Genomic DNA, 22,007 nt, shown 5'->3' with positions numbered 1-22,007 from the left:
ATCTGGTATGAAGGACGATGGTTGAAATATAAATATGGAGAGGCCTGGCAGATTGACTATATCACACTTCCACAAACTTGCCAAGGCAAGCGCTATGTGCTTACCATGGTGGAAGCAACCACCGGATGGCTGGAAACATACCCAGTCTCACACTAGCTTCTGTGAAGAAAACCAGCTCTATCCTGGCTGAAACCAGGACAGAAGCCAAAAGAACAGCTTAAATATCTGACTTGTAGGTATGTAATTTCAGCTGGTATAGAGTCACCCAAGATCTTTAGCTCCAGCAACATTACTGTGGCAGCAACAAGTGCAGCAGGTAAGCCTGGCTAAGGCTGTAAGGTACAAGGCTTGGATGAGAAAGGGAAGAGAATCACATGAGGAGATCTGTTTACGTACCCATATGGACAGGGAAGAGAGACAGGAGGGGACAGAGTAAACAAAGCTAAAAGTACAGGGCATATAATTGTTATAAAATATTATAAATACATGCAAAATACATGAAAATTATGATCTCATAAAGGAGGACATAGAATTCAAGTAAAATACTACTGTAAAGCTGATGAGTTAATAGGCAATATGAATTAAAAAGATGCCAAAAAAGCTCTCTTGGCAGGTAGATACAGAAGGAAATTTGGGTCTGCTCAAAAGTAAGGGTTTTTGGGAAAGTAATTTAGAAAAGCAATTGATTTTGTGAAAATTGGAAAGCTGTGAACCTGTTTGGCTGGCCCATAGGAGAAACAAGTGCCTTGCATAGAGAAGTGGGCTTGTGACGGATGGTGGTCAGGCACTTCTCCAAGGAAAACTTAATTAAAAAAAAAAACAACTTTCATAAAAGAAAGTTGCCTTTTGAAAGTATTAGGCAACATATGTTGTGTGAACAAGAAGTCACAGTAGAGCAATAATCCTGTCAGCTGTGGAGAAACAGGAGTCTGCTGCAGGAACGAATGGCTTGAGACCTGAAAAGAATGATGATGGAAGGCCCTGTTGGTAATACACAAGGACAAAGCAAGAGACGTTTAAATTGGCTGAACCACAGGAACAACTTTGAGTTGACGTCACAGCTGGACAAACAAGGCCTGTCCTAATGGTGAGAGAAATGGAAGGGGGACTGAAAGAAAATGGCAGCAATGCAACCCTCTTTTCCAAGGAGGAGGGATACGTTGCCATCTCATCACGAGATGGCTGCATTTGTCTGTGAACATGCAAGCCCCATTGTCCTGGTTTCAGCCAGGGTAGAGTTAATTTTCTTCATAGAAGCTAGTGTGAGACTGTATTTTGGATTTGGGAATAAAAAATGTTGATATACTGATGTTTTGGATTGTTGCTAAGCAGTCAAGGACTGTCCAGCTTCTCATGCTGGCCTGCCAACAAGCAGGCTGGGGGTACATGGGAAGCTGGGAGAGGACACAGCCAGGACAGCTGACCCAGACTGGGCAAAGGGATATTCCATACCATATGACGTCATGCTCAGTATATAAAGCTGGAGTGAAGAAGGAAGGGGTGGGGGGGACGTTCAGAGTTATGGCGTCTGTCTTCCCAAGAAACCATTACGCGTGATGCAGCCCGGCTTCCCTGGAGATGGCTGAACCCCCGCCTGCCCATGGGGAGTGGGGAATGGATTCCTTGTTTTGCTTTGCTTGCGTGCGCAGCTTTTGCTTTACTTATTAAACTGTCTTTATCTCAACCCATGAGTTTTCTCACTTTTACTCTTCTGATTCTCTCCCCTGTCCCACCATGGGGGAGTGAGCAAGCGGTTGTGTGGTGCTTAGTTGCCAGCTGGGGTTAAACCACAACACCCTGAAAGAAGCTGCACACCCTGAAGTACCGTATAAATGAGAATGCAAAAAGAAATCATTTGCAGGATTTGGCCCATGTCAAAACTCTTTAAGCTTTTTGAGTCCCTGTGGGAAAAACAGTGTGTGCTCCATATCTCGATCAAATGGCAGTCACTTGACAAGTCCTCACCAGTCTGGTGAGCCATGGTAACTGCCTGTGTGCCTGATCATAGCTCACGGAAGATACAAGGCAACGCCACATAGCTTACAATGAAGAGGATAAAATTAATAATTTTCTACTAGCTTTTCCTGTGAACTAAGAGTAGGTACAGGGACTGCTGCTGAGGTTCAGCCAATTCAAGGAAATTTGTCAAGCCATGCAAACTTGATTGTAAGTCTGGGATGTGCATTTAGTAACGGTTAAAATGAGATGCTTTTTCAAATGCCCAGATCTGCTTATTCAAGAATATTTCTATAACAGGTATTTAAGTCAAATAAGTCAAGAGGAAAAATGGTACCATAAAAAATTGACACATGAAATAGTTAAATTCTTCATTGTTTTGCACATTCTAAGCTAAGTTGATATCAGCAGAATGGAACAGAAATTTGCTCCAAAGTGGTTGAGAGATGAGTATTTTTTCGTGTCTAAACTATGCTGAAAGTCAGAATGATAAGGGCTGGGGAAGGATAAGGATATTTTGGGTATACTAGATCTAGATAAAATCTTCAACTCTGCTTGGGTTTTGTCTGGTTTATCCTGTCTTTCACATCTGTCACATGGGTTTGCAAGATTTTTGGGATAGGGACTGACTTTTTATTACACCTTCTTTGTGGTACCACACCAAATGGAACTGCAATTCCTGATGCCAGTTTATAGACACTATGACTTTGGGTCAAAGTTTCAAAGTCAGTCATTAAAAGTACCTCTTTGACCTTTCTCAGGAAATATGCCCATAATATTTCACTATGGGATGTCAGCATCAAGCTTAACAAATGGTTCTGTTAGAAGTAATCTTTTAAGAAGAGACTCCTAAAGGTAGTACTTTAAAAAAATTGAGACACCCCCCCATCCTAAGGGGATTTTTTTGGTAGTATCAGTGGCAAAGGTACCATTTTTAAACTGACTTGTCTAAGATGGGGTTCCAAAAAAATAAGATCTTGATGACTTGCTATTTTTAAAATTCTTTTCCCTGTAAAGAAATTTCCATTTTCATCCCTGCAAATATCTAGAGACAAACTGCCAAGCCCACTTTAAAGTTATTTGGATAAATTCATGTATTTACATTAGAATCTCTTACTAAAAGATATAAATATTTTTATTGAGCTTTCCTGTACCCTTTCCAAGTTCTTGGCATGCTTCTTAGCCTTTCATGATTTACACTATGAATAATTAGTAATAAAAATAATATACATTAATAAAAAATCAAAACATGTTGGACAAGATTGTCTTTCCTTGCTGACAGTTGAATGCCTAACATTCCTCTGGCTCTGTATGATGGTGTACAAATGTGATTTTGCATAAAAAATACATCACCATGAGTACTTTCCTGAACTGTCAGGCTTGAAAACCCATATTACTAGAGATTTGTCTAAGTGGAATGATCCCTCAAATGTTTCCTTGAAGATCCAGTAGTTGGTATGACTGTGTTTCAAAAGTTGGATGTAGGGGACTACATATTATGCCTAGGTAGGCACTTTGTAGTAGCAGTGAGAGACATCCATCACTGTGTGATTTGTCTCTAGGTTCTAGTGTCATCACGTGAACATGCTGCTCTCTGCTGAATGCTGACAAAAAGTTCTTTATTCTTCACCTAGAGGCAGGGACTGTTTGGGGAGGGAAAACCAAAGCAGCTCTTAGAGACAGGTTTCTAGTTGATTCATCCCTCTGAAACTTGAAAGCTTACACTCATGGTGAGTTTGACCAAATGTTTTTGGCACCTGTGAATCATATGTCTTTTTATCAGGTCATCAGAATCGCTGGTGACAGAACACAGCAGCACATGATGTTCTGTGGCTGTGTGAAATGACAGTGTCATCCTGGCATTTCCATTGATGAATTAAGCACATCCAAGGCCCTGCATGCCTGAGCTGTTATCAGTCCTTCCTGGAAGATGGGTTGCAGAGCACAGATAAGTCATCCCTCCCCCTCAATCAGGACATACGGCAGCAAAGGCTGAACCAATCGTCCCTTGCCCATGTTAAAAAACAACTCACCGGCATTGTCTGGCTGCCATGCAAGGCATTGATTGCTGCTTGGGCTTCCGCATGTGAAGAGTATTTCACAAATGCACACCCTGGAAGAGGAAAAAGAAGAATGTAAGAAAATTTGCATAGGGACCATTAAAGTCCATCTAGCTGAGTATCCTGTAGTCAGAACTGTCAAAAAAAAATGGTTGTGAAGAAACTATAACAAGCAAATCTGCTCTTGGTTATTCCTTTCCAAAGTCCTGTCTCAGCACCATGAAGAAATCTTAAGGCAAAGCAGAATTCCCACATCGCTTGTAATGGGCAATGATGGACACAAATTAGCAAGTACATTTTGAATCTTCTTATGTTTTCACCCCCACAGCTTCCCATAACATTATTGCACAATTTTACAATTTATGGGTGAAAATGCTTATTCCTTTACTTCTATTGGACTTAATGCTGAATGCTCCTCACTCTGGGGTTATGAGAAACAGTAATGAAGTATGAAAAAGTTATCAGAAAGCTACACATACTTATAGAATTATAGAATCATAGAACCATTAAGGGTGGAAAGGACCTTCGAGATCATCAAGTCCAACCATCAACCCAACACCACCATACCCACTAAACCATATCCTGAAGTGCCATGTCTACACATTTTTTTAACACTACCAGTGATGATGACTCCACCACCTCCCTGGGCAGCGTGTTCCAATGCTTGACCATTCTTTCAGTAAAGACATTTTTCCTAATATCCAGTCTAAACCTCCCCTGGTGCAACTTGAGTCCATTTCCTCTTGTCCTATCACTAGTTACTTGGGAGAAGAGACCAACACCCACCTCGCCACAACCCCCTTTCAGGTAGTTGTAGAGAGAGATAAGGTCTCCCCTCAGCCTCCTCTTCTCCAGGCTGAACAAACCCAGTTCCATCAGCCGCTCCTCATAAGACTTGTGCTCCAGACCCCTCACCAGCTTCGTTGCCCTTCTCTGGACATGCTCCAGCAACTCAATGTCCTTCTTGTAGTGAGGGGCCCAAAACTGAACACAGTATTCAAGATGCGGCCTCACCAGTGCCGAGGACAGGGGCACGATCACTTCCCTACTCCTGCTGGCCACACTATTTCTGATACAGGCCAGGATGCTGTTGGCCTTCTTGGCCACCTGGGCACGCTGCTGGCTCATATTCAGCCAGCTGTCAACCAGCACCCCCAGGTCCCTTTCCGCCAGGCAGCTCTGCAGCCACTCCTCCCCAAGCCTGTAGCGTTGCATGGGGTTGTTGTGGCCAAAGTGCAGGACCCGGCACTTGGCCTTACTAAACCTCATACAGTTGACCTCTGCCCATCGATCCAGCCTGTCCAGATCCCTCTGCAGAGCCCTCCTACCCTCCAGCAGATCAACACTCCCACCCAACTTGGTGTCATCTGCAAACTTACTGAGGGAGCACTCGATCCCCTCATCCAGATCATCAATAAAGATATTAAACAAGACCAGCCCCAAAACTGAGCCCTGGGGAACACTGCTTATGACTGGCCACCAACTGGATTTAACTCCGTTCACCAAAACTCTCTGGGCTCGACCGTCCAGCCAGTTCTTTACCCAGCGGAGAGTAAACCTGTCTAAGCAATGTGCCAACAGCTTCTCTGGGAGAATGCTGTGGGAGACGCTGTCAAAGGCTTTACTAAAGTCCAGGTAGACAACATCCACAGCCTTTCCCTCATCCACTAGGCAGGTCATCTGGTCATAGAAGGAGATCAGGTTGGTCAAGCAGGACCTGCCTTTCATGAACCCATGCTGGCTGGGCCTGATCCCTTGGTTGTCCTGCACATGCCCTGTGAGCACCCTCAAGATGAACCACTCCATGATCCTCCCCAGCATGGAGGTCTGGCTGACAGGCCTGTAGACCCCGGGATCCTCCTTCTGGCCTTTCTTGTAGACGGGCATCACATTGGCAAGCCTCCAGTCGTCTGGGACCTCCCCTGTTAACCAGGACTGCTGATAAATGATGGAGAGTGGCTTGGCAAGCTCTTCTGCCAGCTCCCCCAGTACTCTTGGGTGGATCCCATCAGGCCCCATAGCCTTGTGAGTGTCTAGGTGGAGTAGCAGGTTGTTAACTGCTTCCTCCGGGATTATGGGGAGTTTATTCTGCTCTCCATCCCTCTCTTCCAGCTCAGGGGGCTGAATACCCTTATGATACCTGGTCTGGCTATTAAAGACTGAGTCAAAGAAGGCATTAAGTACCTCAGCCTTTTCCTCATCCTTGGTGGCAATGTTCCCCCCTGCATCCAATAAAGGATGGAGATTGAACTTGTTACAAGCAACCACAGGGCAAATGTACAGAAGGCATTCAGGTTACTCCAAGTCTCACAAGGTACCTTATGACATCACTGTCTGGTAGACTCCATGAGAGACTGCTCAGAGCTTGTCTTGGTTCCAATCACTTTTGGTATTGAGAAAACATGAAACAACTTCTGATGAAGAAGCATGGATGGGAGACATCCGCATGTGATGATTACCATCTTGTTACCACCAAAATTTGAATCATAAATCTTTTGTAGCTGCAGAGCCACTGACTGTACAGGTGTTGTCCTCTGGACATTAGAGAAATGTAGGCTGTTTCTACAGCCTGCATTGTCATGTGAGGAATCTCAGACTGAACAGCTACAATAAGGTTTTAGGGCAGAAAGGTGCATTTATGAATATGTGCTAGAGTGCAGTGACTTCAAAGGGTCACATGCACCACTAGAGTGGGGGAAACTATTGCTAATGCTCTTAGTTACAAGCAAACTCACTCAGAGAGAAGCAGAGTAATTTCCATATGCTAAGGCGGTTTTTGGAACAGATTGAGAGAGAACTGGCTTCCATCCCCTTCTATTACTACCAAAGACTTTTGAGCTTTTAATCAATTTGCACAGCCCTAGCTGTTTTCTTGAAGGGGTGCAGAACACTGCACAGGGGATGCCACTCCTGACAATGGGACAGCTCTCCTTTATTCCATTTGTAGAATCATTAGAAGGTTCACAAACCCTTATGGATCCATACAGTACAGGGTGAAAACTGAAGCATTAGAACACCTACTTGCAAACTAGAAGAATAAGCCCCAGAGGTCCCCAAAATCATCACTGCAGGCTGATAGAAATAAGATTGAAGAAAGCAGTGATAGCCACTTCTAAAAATAACACACACACACACACACACACACACACACAAAAATAGCTTATACTTGGGAAACCTTCAATTTGCATTGTACCTTCAGCACTATACTCAGACTGTATTTCAGAAAAAAGCACAACAATTATAAGGAGCTGAGAGGAGACAATAATGAGAAAATTAGATCAATAAACTTCAGCTGGAAACAATAGGGATCAATTATGACATCATAACAGCCCAGCATCCCCAGGCTCCTGAGATACAGAGTCAGGGCCTAAGATTGTAATTGTAGAGTGTGTTAAGATTTCTCTTGTGGAGCTTCTGGTGCTGTGTGTAATATTTACTTTCAGAGTTAATGAAGTAGACACCTGCTGTATGGAGGAAAAAAGGGAAAAATAAGAAGCTGTACAGAGAGCAGCAGCGAAGACCTTGTGGGTTCTGCTGGCTTGCTGAAGAGGGGTACAGGAAGACTCCTTCCTCTTCAATCTGTCCCAGGAGAGACAGGGTCTGCATTGCTCTTCAGGCAGAGAAACACCTGGTTGCATCCTCCAGCCACTGTGCCTACACCTGAGTGACTCATGCAAGAGCTATTTTTGCAGCCCTGTGAAGGTTATGTGTCTCAGGACATCACCTGTGGATTCACAAAAAGTTCAGGCAGCTTTCTGGCAGACTGGTCTGTAGTGGTATTGAAGTGTGAAGCTGGGACCTACCTTCTGAGATCACTGCTTGCATCGAGGTACCTGGAGGACTTAGAGGTTCACCACAGGGAAGCCTGGTTAGGGCTTCACGTAATGGATAAGATTGAAGTCTATGGGATCTGATTGCTATCTGGCACTTAGGCAATCTGCTTAAATGTCAATTTAGGTGGAATTTAAGCCTTATGGGTTTTACCCAAAATAAGTAGTTCACAAGCAATATGTGTGACACATGGGTTTCCAGCAAATGGAAAAAATTAGATTGGGAATAACTTTGTGGGAATCGTGACTTGCCAGACTATCTTCTAAGATAATAGCACCAGCCTTAAGTTTTCTGTTGGGTTGACTGCTTTGTGTGCTTGTGTGTAAATTAGCAGCTTTACATTCTCAGTAAATAACACCAGCAAACAGAATATGGTAATATTAATTTTGTAAGGCTCAGTAAAGATCCTGAACAGCTCAGTAAAATGCAAGTTTGAGACTGCAGCCCACTAGCACTAATAATTAAACTGGTTAGCAATATGGAGCTGCCACTCAGATTCAGAATTACAATTAAATTGTTTAAGAAAAAAGAAAGATACAGTAGGTATGAATACAAGTCTGCAGGTTGAATCTACTTTGGAATCTGTTTCTTACAGATCTCAGACATTATTGCCTTTATTATTACTCTAACTCCTTTGTCATTAAGTTTTGTTCAGTACAATTCCAGGTGGAGGCAGACATAATTTTTTTGCTTTTCGATAATTTACTAATTGGTTCAGTGAATGGAGTGGTTAGTTGCCTACCGTTATGATGGTTGGGGCTTTTCTAGGCCAACATAGCCTATCGCTTTCCAGTGGGGCAGCCCCCATCTTTGGGTGTTGGGAAACTAGAGTAGCCATACAAATGAAGAAAGGTGTCTACAGTTTATTTTCAGCCCTATATATGAGGAAGGCTGAGCTTTGCTGACTATATAAAACAGCTGTTTGATAATGCTGTTGTGAAGATTTTTGGGGGGACACCAGTGATTTTATGGACTAGGAATATCTTTCTCCAGTGTATCATTGCAGTTTGGATTTTTTGCCTCACTGTTGCAAAAATATGCTGGTTGATGTTGTCGTGTTTCAAAATATCCAGTGAGCTATGACATGCGTCGGCAGGAGTTCTCTTCCCTGGTGTTTCACATTCTAGCACAGTTTATGATATGTTATACACGGATCAATATTTAACGGACATATTATACTGTCAAGAGATGAGGGCTTCCTATTCAAATTGAACTAACTTTGTCTAGAGACTGATGGGGAAAAAATGACTCTCATATTGAAGAGAGAAACCTCATTCTTACACCTGGGCTGTAGCAAAGGATCCTTTGTCCTACACAGTTAACAAGTGATGCCCAAAAGTGTCAGAAGGAGGTAAGGCACATAGTTTTTCAATAAAGCATTTACATGTTTCAAACAGTAAATGTCTGAGTGAAATATTTAAGTCAGCATCTGTAGCCTTGCAATTGTCATCACTGGTCAGTGTGTATCTATGCAAAGACCAACTGAAGAAGGGGGAGACATGGAGATGATGGGTGAGAAATAAGCAAAGACTATGGTGGAGCTGGTGAGTGAAATTGTAAAGTAGAACCTTGGCTTTGCTTAAAGAAAGAATTGGCTTGTTCAGCTGGGTAGGGAGAGCACATCTCGAGTGAATATAAAGGCCCTGTGTTCAGAGGGGAGGCTCTGCCCTGCGAGCAAACAATAAGATGCATCAGTTTGCACATAGCAATGATGCTGAAAGGAGGAAAGCTATACTGGTTAACTCACTTTTTGTTTTGAAGCCATGGAAACTGAGGTGGAAAGTTCCTACCAAACCTAGAGTATGGTATCTGAATTATATTGTATAGTTGCTTAGTTGTCTGATTTTCTGATTTATAATTTGGATTGGTCAATGTTGGATAAGTATCAAGTGAAAGGTCTGTCCTTACCTTACCTTGCCTAATTTTAATACAAAAATCAAGTCCCACTTGTGTATAATGAGTATGGAAATACAAGACTACTTTAGTATGAGTGAAGTAAGAGCTAGAGTATGCATAAAAGAACATTTGTTATATAAATTCTTAGCCTATAAAGATTTTTGTTGTGTGTGTTTCCTTGTAACAGAATTTTATAAAACCTCAGCTTGTCTCACCCAAGGATGTGCTGGCCACTTTAGATGCCTAGCATCCTTTTCTGTGCAGAATCAAAATAAAGACAAATATTTTGACTCTGTGTGGTGATTGGCATTTTGCACACCAATTGAAAGAACCTGAATTTAGGGACAACAGCAAGACTTAGCTTGTTGGGGGCATGTCCTTTTAAGTGCAATCAGCTTTTTCCTCTCATCCACATGCAGAGAGTGACCAACAAAGAAATGGCTTCCCTTGGCAAAGGTGACCTATCCTAATGTAAGAGATGCTGTCCTGGCAGATACCCAATGACTTTGTCACACCAGAAAATTATATATACACTGAGACTGGGGCTGCCTTGACCCAAGCCATTACTTTACCTTTGCTGTTGCCATCGGGTCCCCGAAGAATTGTGCACTCCTCGATGTTGCCAAATGCCTCGAATAGCCTGCGCACGTCATCTTCTGACTGCTGCTTATTGAGCATGCCCACAAAGAGTTTTCTGTCTTCTGGAACAAAATAAAAAGATGCTTACCATATTTCAGGAGGGATGTGAAAGCCAAGATGGCTCAGTATCACATGCAGAACAAATGGTGATTTCATTCAGTTTTTATTTCATTCCCACATTTTACATGCTAGTGAAGAAAGCTTGCTGGTCTTGGAGTAGAGGTTGCGCTTAAGAGCAGCAGTCTGAGCAGTGACGCTACCCCGCATCATGGGGCCTGACGGTGGTCACCATTTAAGCCTCTTCTCCCCACATTTTTATTTTGCCTCATTAATGTTCACCCCATTATCACTTTTTCCCTATAACCTGAGTCTGTCATGCATGCTTGGAAATAACTGTGCATTGCTCTCTGCTGTGATGCCCAGAATAGCCAAGGAGGATTTTTGCTGCTGCACCATGAATCCCTCACCACGAGAGACCAGAGGCACTCCCATAATACATGAGACAGGGTTTTATTTATGCAGGCAGCACTCGCTAATGCATTTCTGTGCATGGGAATTTAAATAAGAGTATATAAATACACTTGTGTTCTCATGTTCCTCATGCAAAACAGAGAGGTTGAATCCTTGTATCAGGAAAGTGTAAGCCATCTTTACTACCTAGAACATCGTATCCAAGGCCTTGGAAATAAAGAGGGACAGATTGTGTCCCAGGCTAATCAGGAGGGCGAACCAGAAAATCATTATGGTCCCTTCTAGTCATGAAACCCGTTATTCTAAAACTTATGAGCCTCCCTATTTCATCCCGAGTTCATTGCCAGAGCATCACACATGGATATCGTATGTGCTTATTTGTACAAGACCAAAAGTGGCCTTTGCGTATTTCTTTATGGGAACAAGTATCTATTGTATGCAAATGGTATTCACCAGAGCAGCTATCTGATGTTACTCCATGCGTTTGGCTTTCTAATCATCAGGACCAGGTTGGTCTATGGCTTTATTTCAGAAACCAGATGCTAATTAATTCCATTATTTATATAGCTAATAATTATTTGTCCCTGTTGCTATCCCCCTCCTCCCCAAACATTGCTTGTGCACACAGTGAGCAACCCACCGCAGTGCCTTAGTCCAGGCACTGGGAAGGCTTTTAAACTTATCTCCTTGGCACCATGACAGAACAAACGAGCAGCATAGAGAAGTTTTCTGTGCAAGTGTGGCTAAGAAGAAAATGCTGGTGCATAGGACCAAGTGGCACATCTACCAGAGAAGATGCAAGAGGCAGAGTGGATCTTCCTTGCCTGGTATCCTGAGTGGTCCTTGGCAGAGAGGAGAGGAAGCAGCGCTGAGGGTGTCCATCAGAGAATCATACAGAATCATAGAATGGTTTGGGTTGGAAGTGACCTTTAAAAGTCATCTAGTCCAACCCCACTGCAATGAGCAGGGACATCTTCAACTAGACCAGGTTGCTCAGAGCCCTGTCCAACCTGACCTTGTTTCCATGGATGGGGCATCTACCACCTCTCTGGGCAACCTGTTCCAGTGTTTCACCACCCTCATTGTGAAAAATTTCCTCCTTGTATCTAGTCTAAATCTGCCCTCTTTTAGTTTAAAACCATTACCCCTTGTCCTACCACTACAAGCCCTGCTAAAAAGTCTGTCCCTATCTTTCTTCTAAGCCCCCTTCAAGTACTGGAAGGCTGCAATAAGGTCTCCCCAGAGGCTTCTCTTCTCCAGGCTGAACAACCCCAACTCTCTCAACTTGTCCTCATAGGAGAGGTGTTCCATCACTCTGATCATTTTTGTGGCCCTCCTCTGGACCCTCTCCAACAGGTCCATGTCCTTCTTGTGCTGAGGGCTCCAGAGCTGGATGCAGGACTCCAGGTGGGGACACACCAGAGCAGAGGGGCAGAATCCCCTCCCTCTACCTGCTGGCCACGCTGCTTTGGATGCAGCCCAGGATATGGTTGGCCTTCTGTGCTGTGAGTACATATTGCCAGCTCATGTCCAGCTTTTCATCCACAAGTACCCCTAAGTCCATGTTGGGATCACCCTGCAAGGGCTTGACCTTAAGGAGAAGGAGCTGTGGCACTGAGAAGCTGGTAAACAGCTGGACACCTTCACGGCTCAGCCTTGAGGAGAAGGAGCTGTGGTAAACAACTAAGAGGAAGCAAAGGAGCACGTGGACACCTGCAGGCAGCAAATCCTGACTGTGTGAGAAGCACGTGGACTGTGTGTGGTAACCAACCAGGACGTATTTTGTGGCACGTGAAAGAGCTGTAACTGCATAAAAAGCGGACACTTGTAGAAATAATGGTCTTTGGCCTGAATCCCCGCCAGAGTCCGTGCCCTATTACTCCACAAGTCCATGCAGTGGGATCAGGAATCTGCCCAAGTCACAGTGGTGAAAAAGAGCTATAAACCTGGTTGTTTTTTTTTTTGGACAGTAATGGACAAAGTATCCTCTTCCGGCCAAAGAAGAAAGGAGACGCTATAGAGCATAGGGTGAGCCACATGTGCCCCAAATATTATGAAAGTTTGGGTTGAGCTTTGAACTCAACTCTGCAAGCTCAGACTGCCTCCTGTCTCAAGCCAGAGTGCCCTGACAGTCCTCTCAACTAGTGCTGATCAGGTGGATCAATAGGCTAAAACCAGGGCATTTCCTGGGGCCTGGGCTGCACGCTCCTATTGCCATTTTCACAGCAGTGCTACAGCTCCATGATGATAATTACAGCCCTTTCCACAGGGGAAGTGATTACAAATTCTGTTGTAGCTAATTGTAAATTCACTAATTATCTTCTCCATGGTACCTTGCTGGAAAATACATGAAACTTGTAAAATGGAGGTGTTTCAAAAATTAGGAAAGGGAAAAAAAACAACAACCACCAAAAGCCCAAAGCACTCTAGAAATAACAGAAACCTACCTCTACCTTACTCCAAACAACAGCAACAAAACCCTCCTTCCACCTGTTAGGGTCTTCTATTTCTCCCCTTTTCACTCCTCCTTTGCATATCAAACAACACCCACAAGCGGCTAATTCTGCTGCAGGCTTTAAAATGTTTGCTGAGTTCACCTGTTCCTTGCAGCTGGGTGTTGTGGGGCATTCCTAATCACATCTTAGGAGGAGTGATTTCTTTGTGCTGATCTCCTCCCTCCCCGGTTTAGTTTTACTTAACAGATTCTTTATATCCCATATGTTAGCATATATTCTTGCACAGATGCCAGTCTCTGACTGCTGGACACAGACTGAGACACCCAGGCTAGAGACAATAACAGCTAATCTGAACAGCTGGATGATGGGGACAAGTGCAAATGAATATAAGCCCAGGTGTGGGAGCATAATTCTTTTGCACAAAGAAGGAAGCTTCATCCCATAGGTGCATTAGTCTCCACTGTTGCATCTGAGAAAACTTATTTTGAAGGATTAATTGCTGGCTGCACTCTGAGACTTTACTTGGACATGGAGTCTGTATACATAGTGAAAGAACAACTGTATGAGAGACAGCTGGTCTGTTTGACACCGCGTGCTGTCTTTGGCAGTAGCCAGTTTTGGATTTCTAGGAAAGAGTACAAGAACAGGGGAAGCAATTTTGTTAATCCCCCATATATTGTCCTAGACTCCAGTGCTCTACAATTTAGAGACTTCTGGAGTCTGCAGTGTTTTTTTATATGTAATAGTTTTTGAAGTGTCTTTCTCTGATGTAACTGTTCAGTGGGCTTTTGAACCCATGCGAACTGTGAGCATCCACCACATCCTGCAGCGATTCGTGTTGCTGCTTAATCATGTATTGTGTTAGGAACCTCTTCCTTTTGTTTATTTTGAACATACCACAAACTACTTTGAATAGACAGGCCCTAGATCTTGTTTTGGTAAAGAGTGGAAATCACTCCTAATCCATTTATGGAAGAGTGCACCCACGAGGATATGCAAGAGCTTGGCCAAAGCTCTCTGTACAGTTCATACTGGTATTTGGGATTCCTAGGTACCATCTCAAGCCTTGCTCTGGCACGTTTCCCTTAGAGTGATTTGTTATTCCTGGTGCCAGAGAGATGATGACCATGTAGTTACTGTTGCTAAATACTTACAATACATCTCTGCTAAGGACAGCGGCCTCAGTGGAAATATGAGCTACATAAATTGCCCAGTACAAAAGTTTCCCCATCTGCAAAAAGAATAATTGGTGCTTTCACCTGGCAAAATTTGGCATTGCTGAAGTTCCTCAGTGTTTGCTACAATCCAGGAATACAGGGAGCTCTGGCAGTAATAAGGAAAGGCACCTGGCAGGCTGGTGGTCAGATCTGTGGCTGAAACCTCTAATGGTTTCTATCAGATTTATGTGGCTCGAACTTCCCCAACTCCTTTTTCATGCAAGAGGAATCCGTGGTGTTGGTAAAAAAAAAGCAGGGTTTAGTTCTGAATTGAAAGCCCTGCTTTTGCAAATGACAGCTACTGTAGATCTTGGAGTCATCTTCCAGGGAGATATTTTCATGTCCTGCAGCGGTGTGATCCTAAAGACAGTGCCACAGTGATCTAAGTGCATGTGTCCAAGAGAACACAGATGTTGGGTGCTGTCAGCCCTATGAGCAATTGGAAAGCAATTTAACATGTTGCCAACTGATGAACAAAAAATCTAAGGTTATGTTTTTAAATTAAATGTGTCTGTGCCTATTCTCTACTTTCAATGTCCTCATCCATACCACAGTCTTCTCCTCCTGAGCGGAGACACCTGCTTGACAGGGAACTGGAAGAGGTCCTCAGTCTGCATCAGCTGCTAAACCATGTCCAGAAATCATTTGGGAGAGCAAGTATATGATCAGGATGGATAAAGTGCAGAGCTAGGACAAAAAAATGGGAGGAGATGGAGATCCTCAGACCGGGAGGATGAATGCTGTTTGGGCTTGGCTGGTCTCTGCTCCTCTAGCAACACCTGCTGTCTACCTGCACTGAAGTGAATTCCAACCTTAAACCTATGGCCTCATGTGGACAGTTCAGATGAAAGCAAACTCAGGCTTTTTCTGTGCAGCTAGGTTATGGACAAAACTTGGGAAACAGGCTCAGCACACCCTGCCATGAAGACATAGCCTAAACAATTCTTTTAACAGCAGACTCTTCTCGTACAGCTGAGAATATTATAACCCCAAGACAAATATCAGTAGTTCTGACTTGCTGAACAGTGCCGTCACAACTGTCCATTGCCGAGAGATGCTATTCCCTTTGCAGATCTTAAATGACAGGTTTTGTGGTGTTTGATATTGAGCTGGGAAAACAACTCGCAATGACATACTTTATTAGTAGCCCTTAGGAAAGCTGGTGGTGAGAGCTGGTGTCGTGGAAAGCACAAAGAGTCTGTCTGATTTGTGCCTGGCAGATCATAATTCTTCTGAGTTTATTCATTACCTGAAACACCCAACTGGAATAATTTTGAAAAAGATTCATGAGGGGATGTTTTTTAGGAAAGACTCAGCAGTCAAAATCTGATATTTTGAAATTTAATGTATAGCACAAACACACACTTTCTCTTTACCATCCCTCCACAATAGGAAAAATATGTGAATTCAAATCAGCCTTCCAATCATGAAAAAATCATACCTCATTCCCTAGATATTATCAGCCTCTGCTTACAGGTCCCGTTTCCCAGGAACAACCCTGGAAATGTTCATGGGAGAAAAACACCCAAAGAGACCCAGCGTCAAAGTGCACAGGTAACTAAACTTTGCAGGATTTTCAATGACTGTTTGGCTGCCTTCTTTCTGCAAATCTACAGATGTTTCACTCATCCAGCTTGATTGATTTCCCAAAGAAGAAGGAGATGAAGGAGAAGACTGTCTTTTACTATCAAATGACATGTCAAACAAACACTGAATCGTTCTTTTACACTCATCTTTCAGAGGCAGCTCAGATTTGAGCCTTTGGTTCTGGGGAATTTAACACATATTAATTCCTATGTGTAACATCCCTTTTTTGTTCTATGGCCACACAAGGCTGAGGATGAGCCTGAAGGGCTGTTTGGCTTTTGTGCTCATTCAAAGCAAAGCTTAGAAGCTTCTTGACAAACTCCACAGGGTCAGTGGTGTCAAGGATGGTATATCAGGAAAATAAGTTTCAGTTCCTAAACTCATCTCACTGATGACCTGTCAGGGCTTTGAAAGCCTTTCCAGAAGCCCAAAAGGACAAGACATTAATCTGTGGTAGCACTCCAGCTTTGAGCATCAAGGACTATTGGAACAGCAAAGACATGGGCAGAAGGGACTGGTGGGAAGGACGTATTTTCTCTTGCAGGAGCTGTGATGACATTTCAGATCAAATTAAACTTCAGTTTTTAAAGACTTCAGAGGCTGTAATTGAAACACTTCCTCACAATTGCCTGAACCTAAGTGTTAGCTCTCTCTTCCTCTGTATATCATCCTTTTTCTCCCAAGCCTGAGACAGTCCTGCACTGCCACAGCCTCTTTAATATTAAAGACAGTTATTAAATGGGATTTGCCAAAAGACAACAGACTAAAAACCTGGCAATTATTCATTCCTCTTTCACTGTGCTTAAAAATTCCATTTCCTTCATTTGAAGAAGGGGGAGAGAAGAGAATTATACTACTATTTCTAATTTACGTTCTGGCATCACAGGTCCTGTTCCCTTCTCCCTCTCTTGATGGCTGAATATGTTCCTTTATTACAGCTTTTTGACTGCATTAAAATTCATTCACATGCTTTTTTCTCCACATTCCACTTTTCTTTTGCGAGTTTTTTTGTGTAATTCCCTTTTTCTCCCCCCTCCTTCTTTCCCCAGTTATACAGAATGTCATTAAAGATCTCCACAAAATGCCTCAACTCCTTTCACCCTTGCTGATTTTCTTCCTCTCCATCCCCTTGTCTACAAACAAAGAAAATGAAGGAGAGGCAAAAGAATACAATAATAATAAAGGAATCCAAGCATATCTCATAGGTGTCAATAACACCTTTCCTACATCATACAGCTCCGGGCCTAATGCTCAGTTCAGTTATGAAGCTGTATTTCACACAGAGGTTTTGCATATTATTTGTTTGACGGTTGTACCTGGAATCCGCAGCAAAAATTCAGAAGTGGAGTGTGCCAGGCTGTGTATGTAAGTGTGGAAAGAGACAGTCCTGCCTGTAACTATAAGCAGAAAAATAGGGAGGTTGGAAATGTAAATATAGTTTCACCCTATTTTATAGAGCAACAGCTCAAATGGTGTAAGGATTTGCCTATGGATGTGAGCAGCAGAGCTGGGCATGCAGTGCTTATGCCTACTTGCAGGTGATTGGTTCAAGATCTGCACTTAAATAGGATCCACACATTTAATCCTTCAGCCATCCCACTGACTGCAAGGAGACCTTAAAAGTGACATTTTTTTTCCCACAAGGCAGATCACCAAAAAACAAGGTCTATCTTTGCTTAAGCCAGTCCCACTTTATCTAGGTGGAAGTACCAGTCTGGGGATTTTATGGCTAAAAATGAAGGTGACAATTGTACTCCTCTCCTATATGGAATACCTTTTGCCTTACAGGCATTCAAACTATAAGGTGGAGGAATGACATAGTGTCAGTGTGATCAGTTTGGGGTGACTGATCCCCTTAACCTGTCCTTGTGAGTCTCTTAGCCCAGCTGGGAGGAAGAAGCTGCAGTTGTGAAACTTTCATTCATTCTCTCCAGTTCTTCCCAGGGTGCCTAAGTGTTGGGATCACCCTGCAAGGGCTCGACCTTAAGGAGAAGGAGCTGTGGCATTGAGAAGCTGGTAAACAGCTGGATATCTGCACGGCTCGGCCTTGAGGAGAAGGAGCTGTGGTAAACAGCTAAGAAGCAGCAAAGGAGCGCAGGAACACCTGCAAGCAGCGAATCCTGACTGTGTGAGAGGCGCGTGGACAGCGCGTGATATTTTGTGCATAGCCAATTGCAATAATGTGTGTAACAAGCTGTAACCAATCATGAGTGTGTGTGTGCAGTGGCTAAGCAAAGATTATGATATATATTGGAGTCAGACAAGACAATAAACGGCTTCAGAATATAACTCTCATAGAGTTGTGAAGTCCATCCTTCTCCCGCACCTAAGTAGGGTTTTTTTGGTGTTTTTTTTATTAATATATTTGTTGCTGTCACCCTCAATTACATTGATGTAATGAAATGACTGAAACTGGATGAAAACCAGAAGTTTCTTTCTATGGGAAATACTGATGACTCAAAAACTGTGCTGCTACTTTGAACTGGAGAGGCCAAACTTCTTGTGAAATGGAAATTCTTCATTTGTGAAATGTTACAGGGCATTGTCTCAGAGGATTAAAGACTTTGTCTTTATTAACCTCAAAACATAAAATATATAAAGCAGAATGGATGTGGTTTTCATTGAGACAAAAGAGAGTACATTTTCACACACTATGTGAATAAATGAAAGACTTTTCTGCCGTGGGATGTTGCTGAACGTAAATGTCATAAATTAACTCCAAGGAGAATGAGACAGTTTAGTGGTGGTTGTAACCATTGCCTGCTATTAAACATGAAGATCCAGGTGCAAAAATCTGTCTTAGTCACTAAACCTCTGTCTGCTGGAACCTGGAAGATATTAAGGGTAGGGTCACTCTTTATAAAAGCATTGTTCTTACTCTTTCTAATGGGCACTGCTGGAGCAGAGGATGCTGGACCTTTGGTCTAACCCAAAATGGAAGCTCTTATGTTCTTAGTGATTTAATACAATACAGACTTGAAACAAAATTATTCAAAAAGATTCTGTTAAAATGACAGTTTGTACCTCCTGAAATGAGACTCCAATACATTAATTAATTAAAAAAAAAATCCCCTGGCAAAAATCTCATTGAAATGGACCTGTTCCAAGGGAATGCTTTGCCTTTTACAAAACTACATGTTAGGATAGATAACTTCCTTTGAAAAGCTTTGGCCAGGTCAAAAAATGACCCAGGAAATGAATGGGTCTGCTTCAGGATGCCACCTGGCAGGATCTGGCTTGACTTATCCACATACTCATTTAAACCATTACCCCAAGGTGCATATGAGAAAGAACATTATATTCCAGTGATGCTATACCAGTACTTCAAATAAAAATCGGGGATTAAGGGTAAGAGCTGAAGCTTACTGAAATTAATGAAAAAGCGTGCCACAGAGCCTTGCAGGGTTTAGATCAGACCCTTGATTTGCTGAACTGCTGCTCAGTATGTCCCTACTGCTGCTGGGTATTGCAAATTCTCCCTGATGCAGGACAGTGTACTACACCCATGTCGGGGGAGGTCTGGTGAAGACGGAGCAGAAGGACAGCGGAGCCTGAATGATGCTGATCAAACCTTTTGTGTGTTAGGGTTTGGGGGGGGTCCTCTGTATTTCCCTGATTCAGCATGTTTTCTTAGCCTCCTTTCACCACTGAGTTGCTATAAGGAAAAGAAAAACAAAACCCTGTGAAATCTCTAGCACAGGGAAAACTCATCCTTCCTCTGAGTGGAAGACTTTTCTGCAAGCCTGACCCCAGGTTTTAAAACAGAAGTGCAGAGCAGTGAGGGAATGCAGGAAAACTGCGACGAGACGGTGTGACCTGAAATGCCAGGCAGCAATGGCAGTGCGTGAAGCAGGGGTTGCAATAAAATTTATAACCATCACACTCACAGAGGAACCTTCCTTTAGTGAAAGCAATATTCAGCACACACTTGGCTGGAAGCAAGGCCTGCTGGACCCAGCAAGAAGTTACCCATAGACATGGGGGTCCCATGCCCTGGTTTGCCCCCCCCCCAGGCACTTCATATCCCTAGATTTGGGCTGGTTTCAAACTCAGGGGACACCCATCTCTTCTAGCTGGGGAAAGTGACATTCCTTTGATGTCACTTAGCATCCCCCTGTAAACGTTTTATTGAAGATTATTTCTTCCACCCACCCTCCCACCCCCAACTCTCGACTCCAATGGGCTTTAAATGCCACTGTCATTTCCATCCGCTGACAGAGCTGGGAGACCTGTGGGGACAGTCCCACGAGTCTGTTCTTGACTGCTGTTCACAGCAAACATGCATTGGCTGTAGTGAACGTGTTTGAGATATCGGTGGCTTGCACCAGCAGAGCTTTTTCTCCACCCTGTTCTTCCCTAGCATAGAGGGAGATGGGCACGGTCAGGGCCATATCCTGCCTTGCCTGTCTCCTTGCTGAGTTGATTCTTTCCAGTGGTCTTTTAAAATCCTTCACAGCTCAGCCCAACACTATCTATTAAGTCTTACTGACTGACTTAGGGCTCTGCTTCTGTAAAAGTGGTATTGCTGGGTGGTCCTGAAATCTCTGAAGGACATTACTGTCCTGTTTTCCTTCAGACTTAATGAACTAGTCTTCTTGCTCATCCAGGAGTTAGATAAAATCTTGGCTTTCAACACAACTGGGTCCTTAATGTGCAATTCCCACACTCATACCTGAAACCCTGTGCTATGCAACTCATGAAGGAGAGCAAATGGGGAGAGCTGGAGAGCAAGAGACCATGAACTTCTGTACAACAACTGTAAGAGGAGGGGCATCTCTTAGTCTACACAGCAAGTGAGTCTTACAGAAAGGAACTCAATACCTTACCAGTTTGGGTACCAGAAGGAGGAGAGGCAGCACAATGCCATGATGGGAACAAGACAAATATTTTTAAGTAATTTTCTGTTGTCAGTGCGCTGCTTCATTTAATTTTAATTAGACGGGACATCCTGAAGAATGCATCTACTGCCAACTATATTAACAACAACAGGCAATACAGGAGTGAGTCCATGCAAAGTGGGTATCTTGATTTCAGTCAATTTTTCTGCATTCATTTAATATAGCTGCATCACTATTTTTACAGCAGTAGACTGAGGTTGGTCCTTTGTCTTACCCATGCACAGTGCTGACTATACTATTGTCTTTCTCTTGCCGTGCTATATTACCCATGCTAATATTAATTGAAACAGAAATTTATACAACTGGACCAAAAGATCAGTAGGCATAAATCTACAAAGCTTCCTGAAACAAGGTCTTTAGCAGGTGTAAATCAACAATACGGACAGTGCAATGATAGAGTTATTTCTCCCACCAGCACAGCTATGGCCAGATCAGCAAATATGAAGCAGTTATCCCACTCCTGCCCAAGGTTAATACCTGGAGAAATTAATTCCCTGATTCAGGGCAAAATCCAAGTCTCAGAAATGTGACTTTCAAGCTATTTGAGCTTCACTGTCCATGTGGGAAAACATAACCCTCAGTAGGCTCTTTACAGCTCAGATTTCACAGAATCACAGAATCACAGAATCACTAGGTTGGAAAGGACCTTCAAGATCATCAAGTCCAACCATTAATCCAGCGCCACCATGTTCCCTAAACCATGTCCTGAAGCGCCACATCCACATGTTTTTTGAACACTTCCAGAGATGGCAACTCCACCACCTCCCTGGGCAGCCTGTTCCAATGCCTGACCACCCTCTCAGTGAAGAAATTTTTCCTAATATCCAATCTAAACCTCCCCTGGCGCAACTTGAGTCCATTTCCTCTTGTCCTATCACTAGTTACTTGGGAGAAGAGGCCAACACCCTCGTCGCCACAACCCCCTTTCAGGTAGTTGTAGAGAGCAATAAGGTCTCCCTTCAGCCTCCTCTTCTCCAGACTAAACAACCCCAGTTC

The 22,007-nt window shown here is 43.3% G+C and overlaps 1 protein-coding gene across 4 annotated transcripts in view; it reads right to left on the bottom strand.

The window, feature by feature from the left end:
- Positions 1-22,007, bottom strand: part of LOC309415229 (CUGBP Elav-like family member 4) — a gene marked incomplete at its 3' end in the record, with an annotated part of 587,555 nt that overhangs the window by 55,855 nt on the left and 509,693 nt on the right. For 2 of the 4 annotated variants that reach the window (XM_082012680.1, XM_082012681.1), the window contains exons 3-4: positions 10,316-10,444; positions 3,990-4,069 (exon numbers count right to left, since the gene is read on the bottom strand). In XM_082012680.1, the coding sequence (XP_081868806.1) occupies positions 3,990-4,069; positions 10,316-10,444 (209 nt within the window). The remainder of the gene's footprint in view (positions 1-3,989; positions 4,070-10,315; positions 10,445-22,007) is intronic. The other 2 variants (XM_082012682.1, XM_082012683.1) reach the window with 1 other exon arrangement.

Source organism: Phaethon aethereus (assembly GCF_964289735.1).
Source record: "Phaethon aethereus genome assembly, chromosome: W".
NCBI classification, from domain to species: domain Eukaryota; kingdom Metazoa; phylum Chordata; class Aves; order Phaethontiformes; family Phaethontidae; genus Phaethon; species Phaethon aethereus.
Note: the sequence above shows the minus strand (reverse complement) of the source record. Positions and strands in the feature narration are given on the sequence as shown.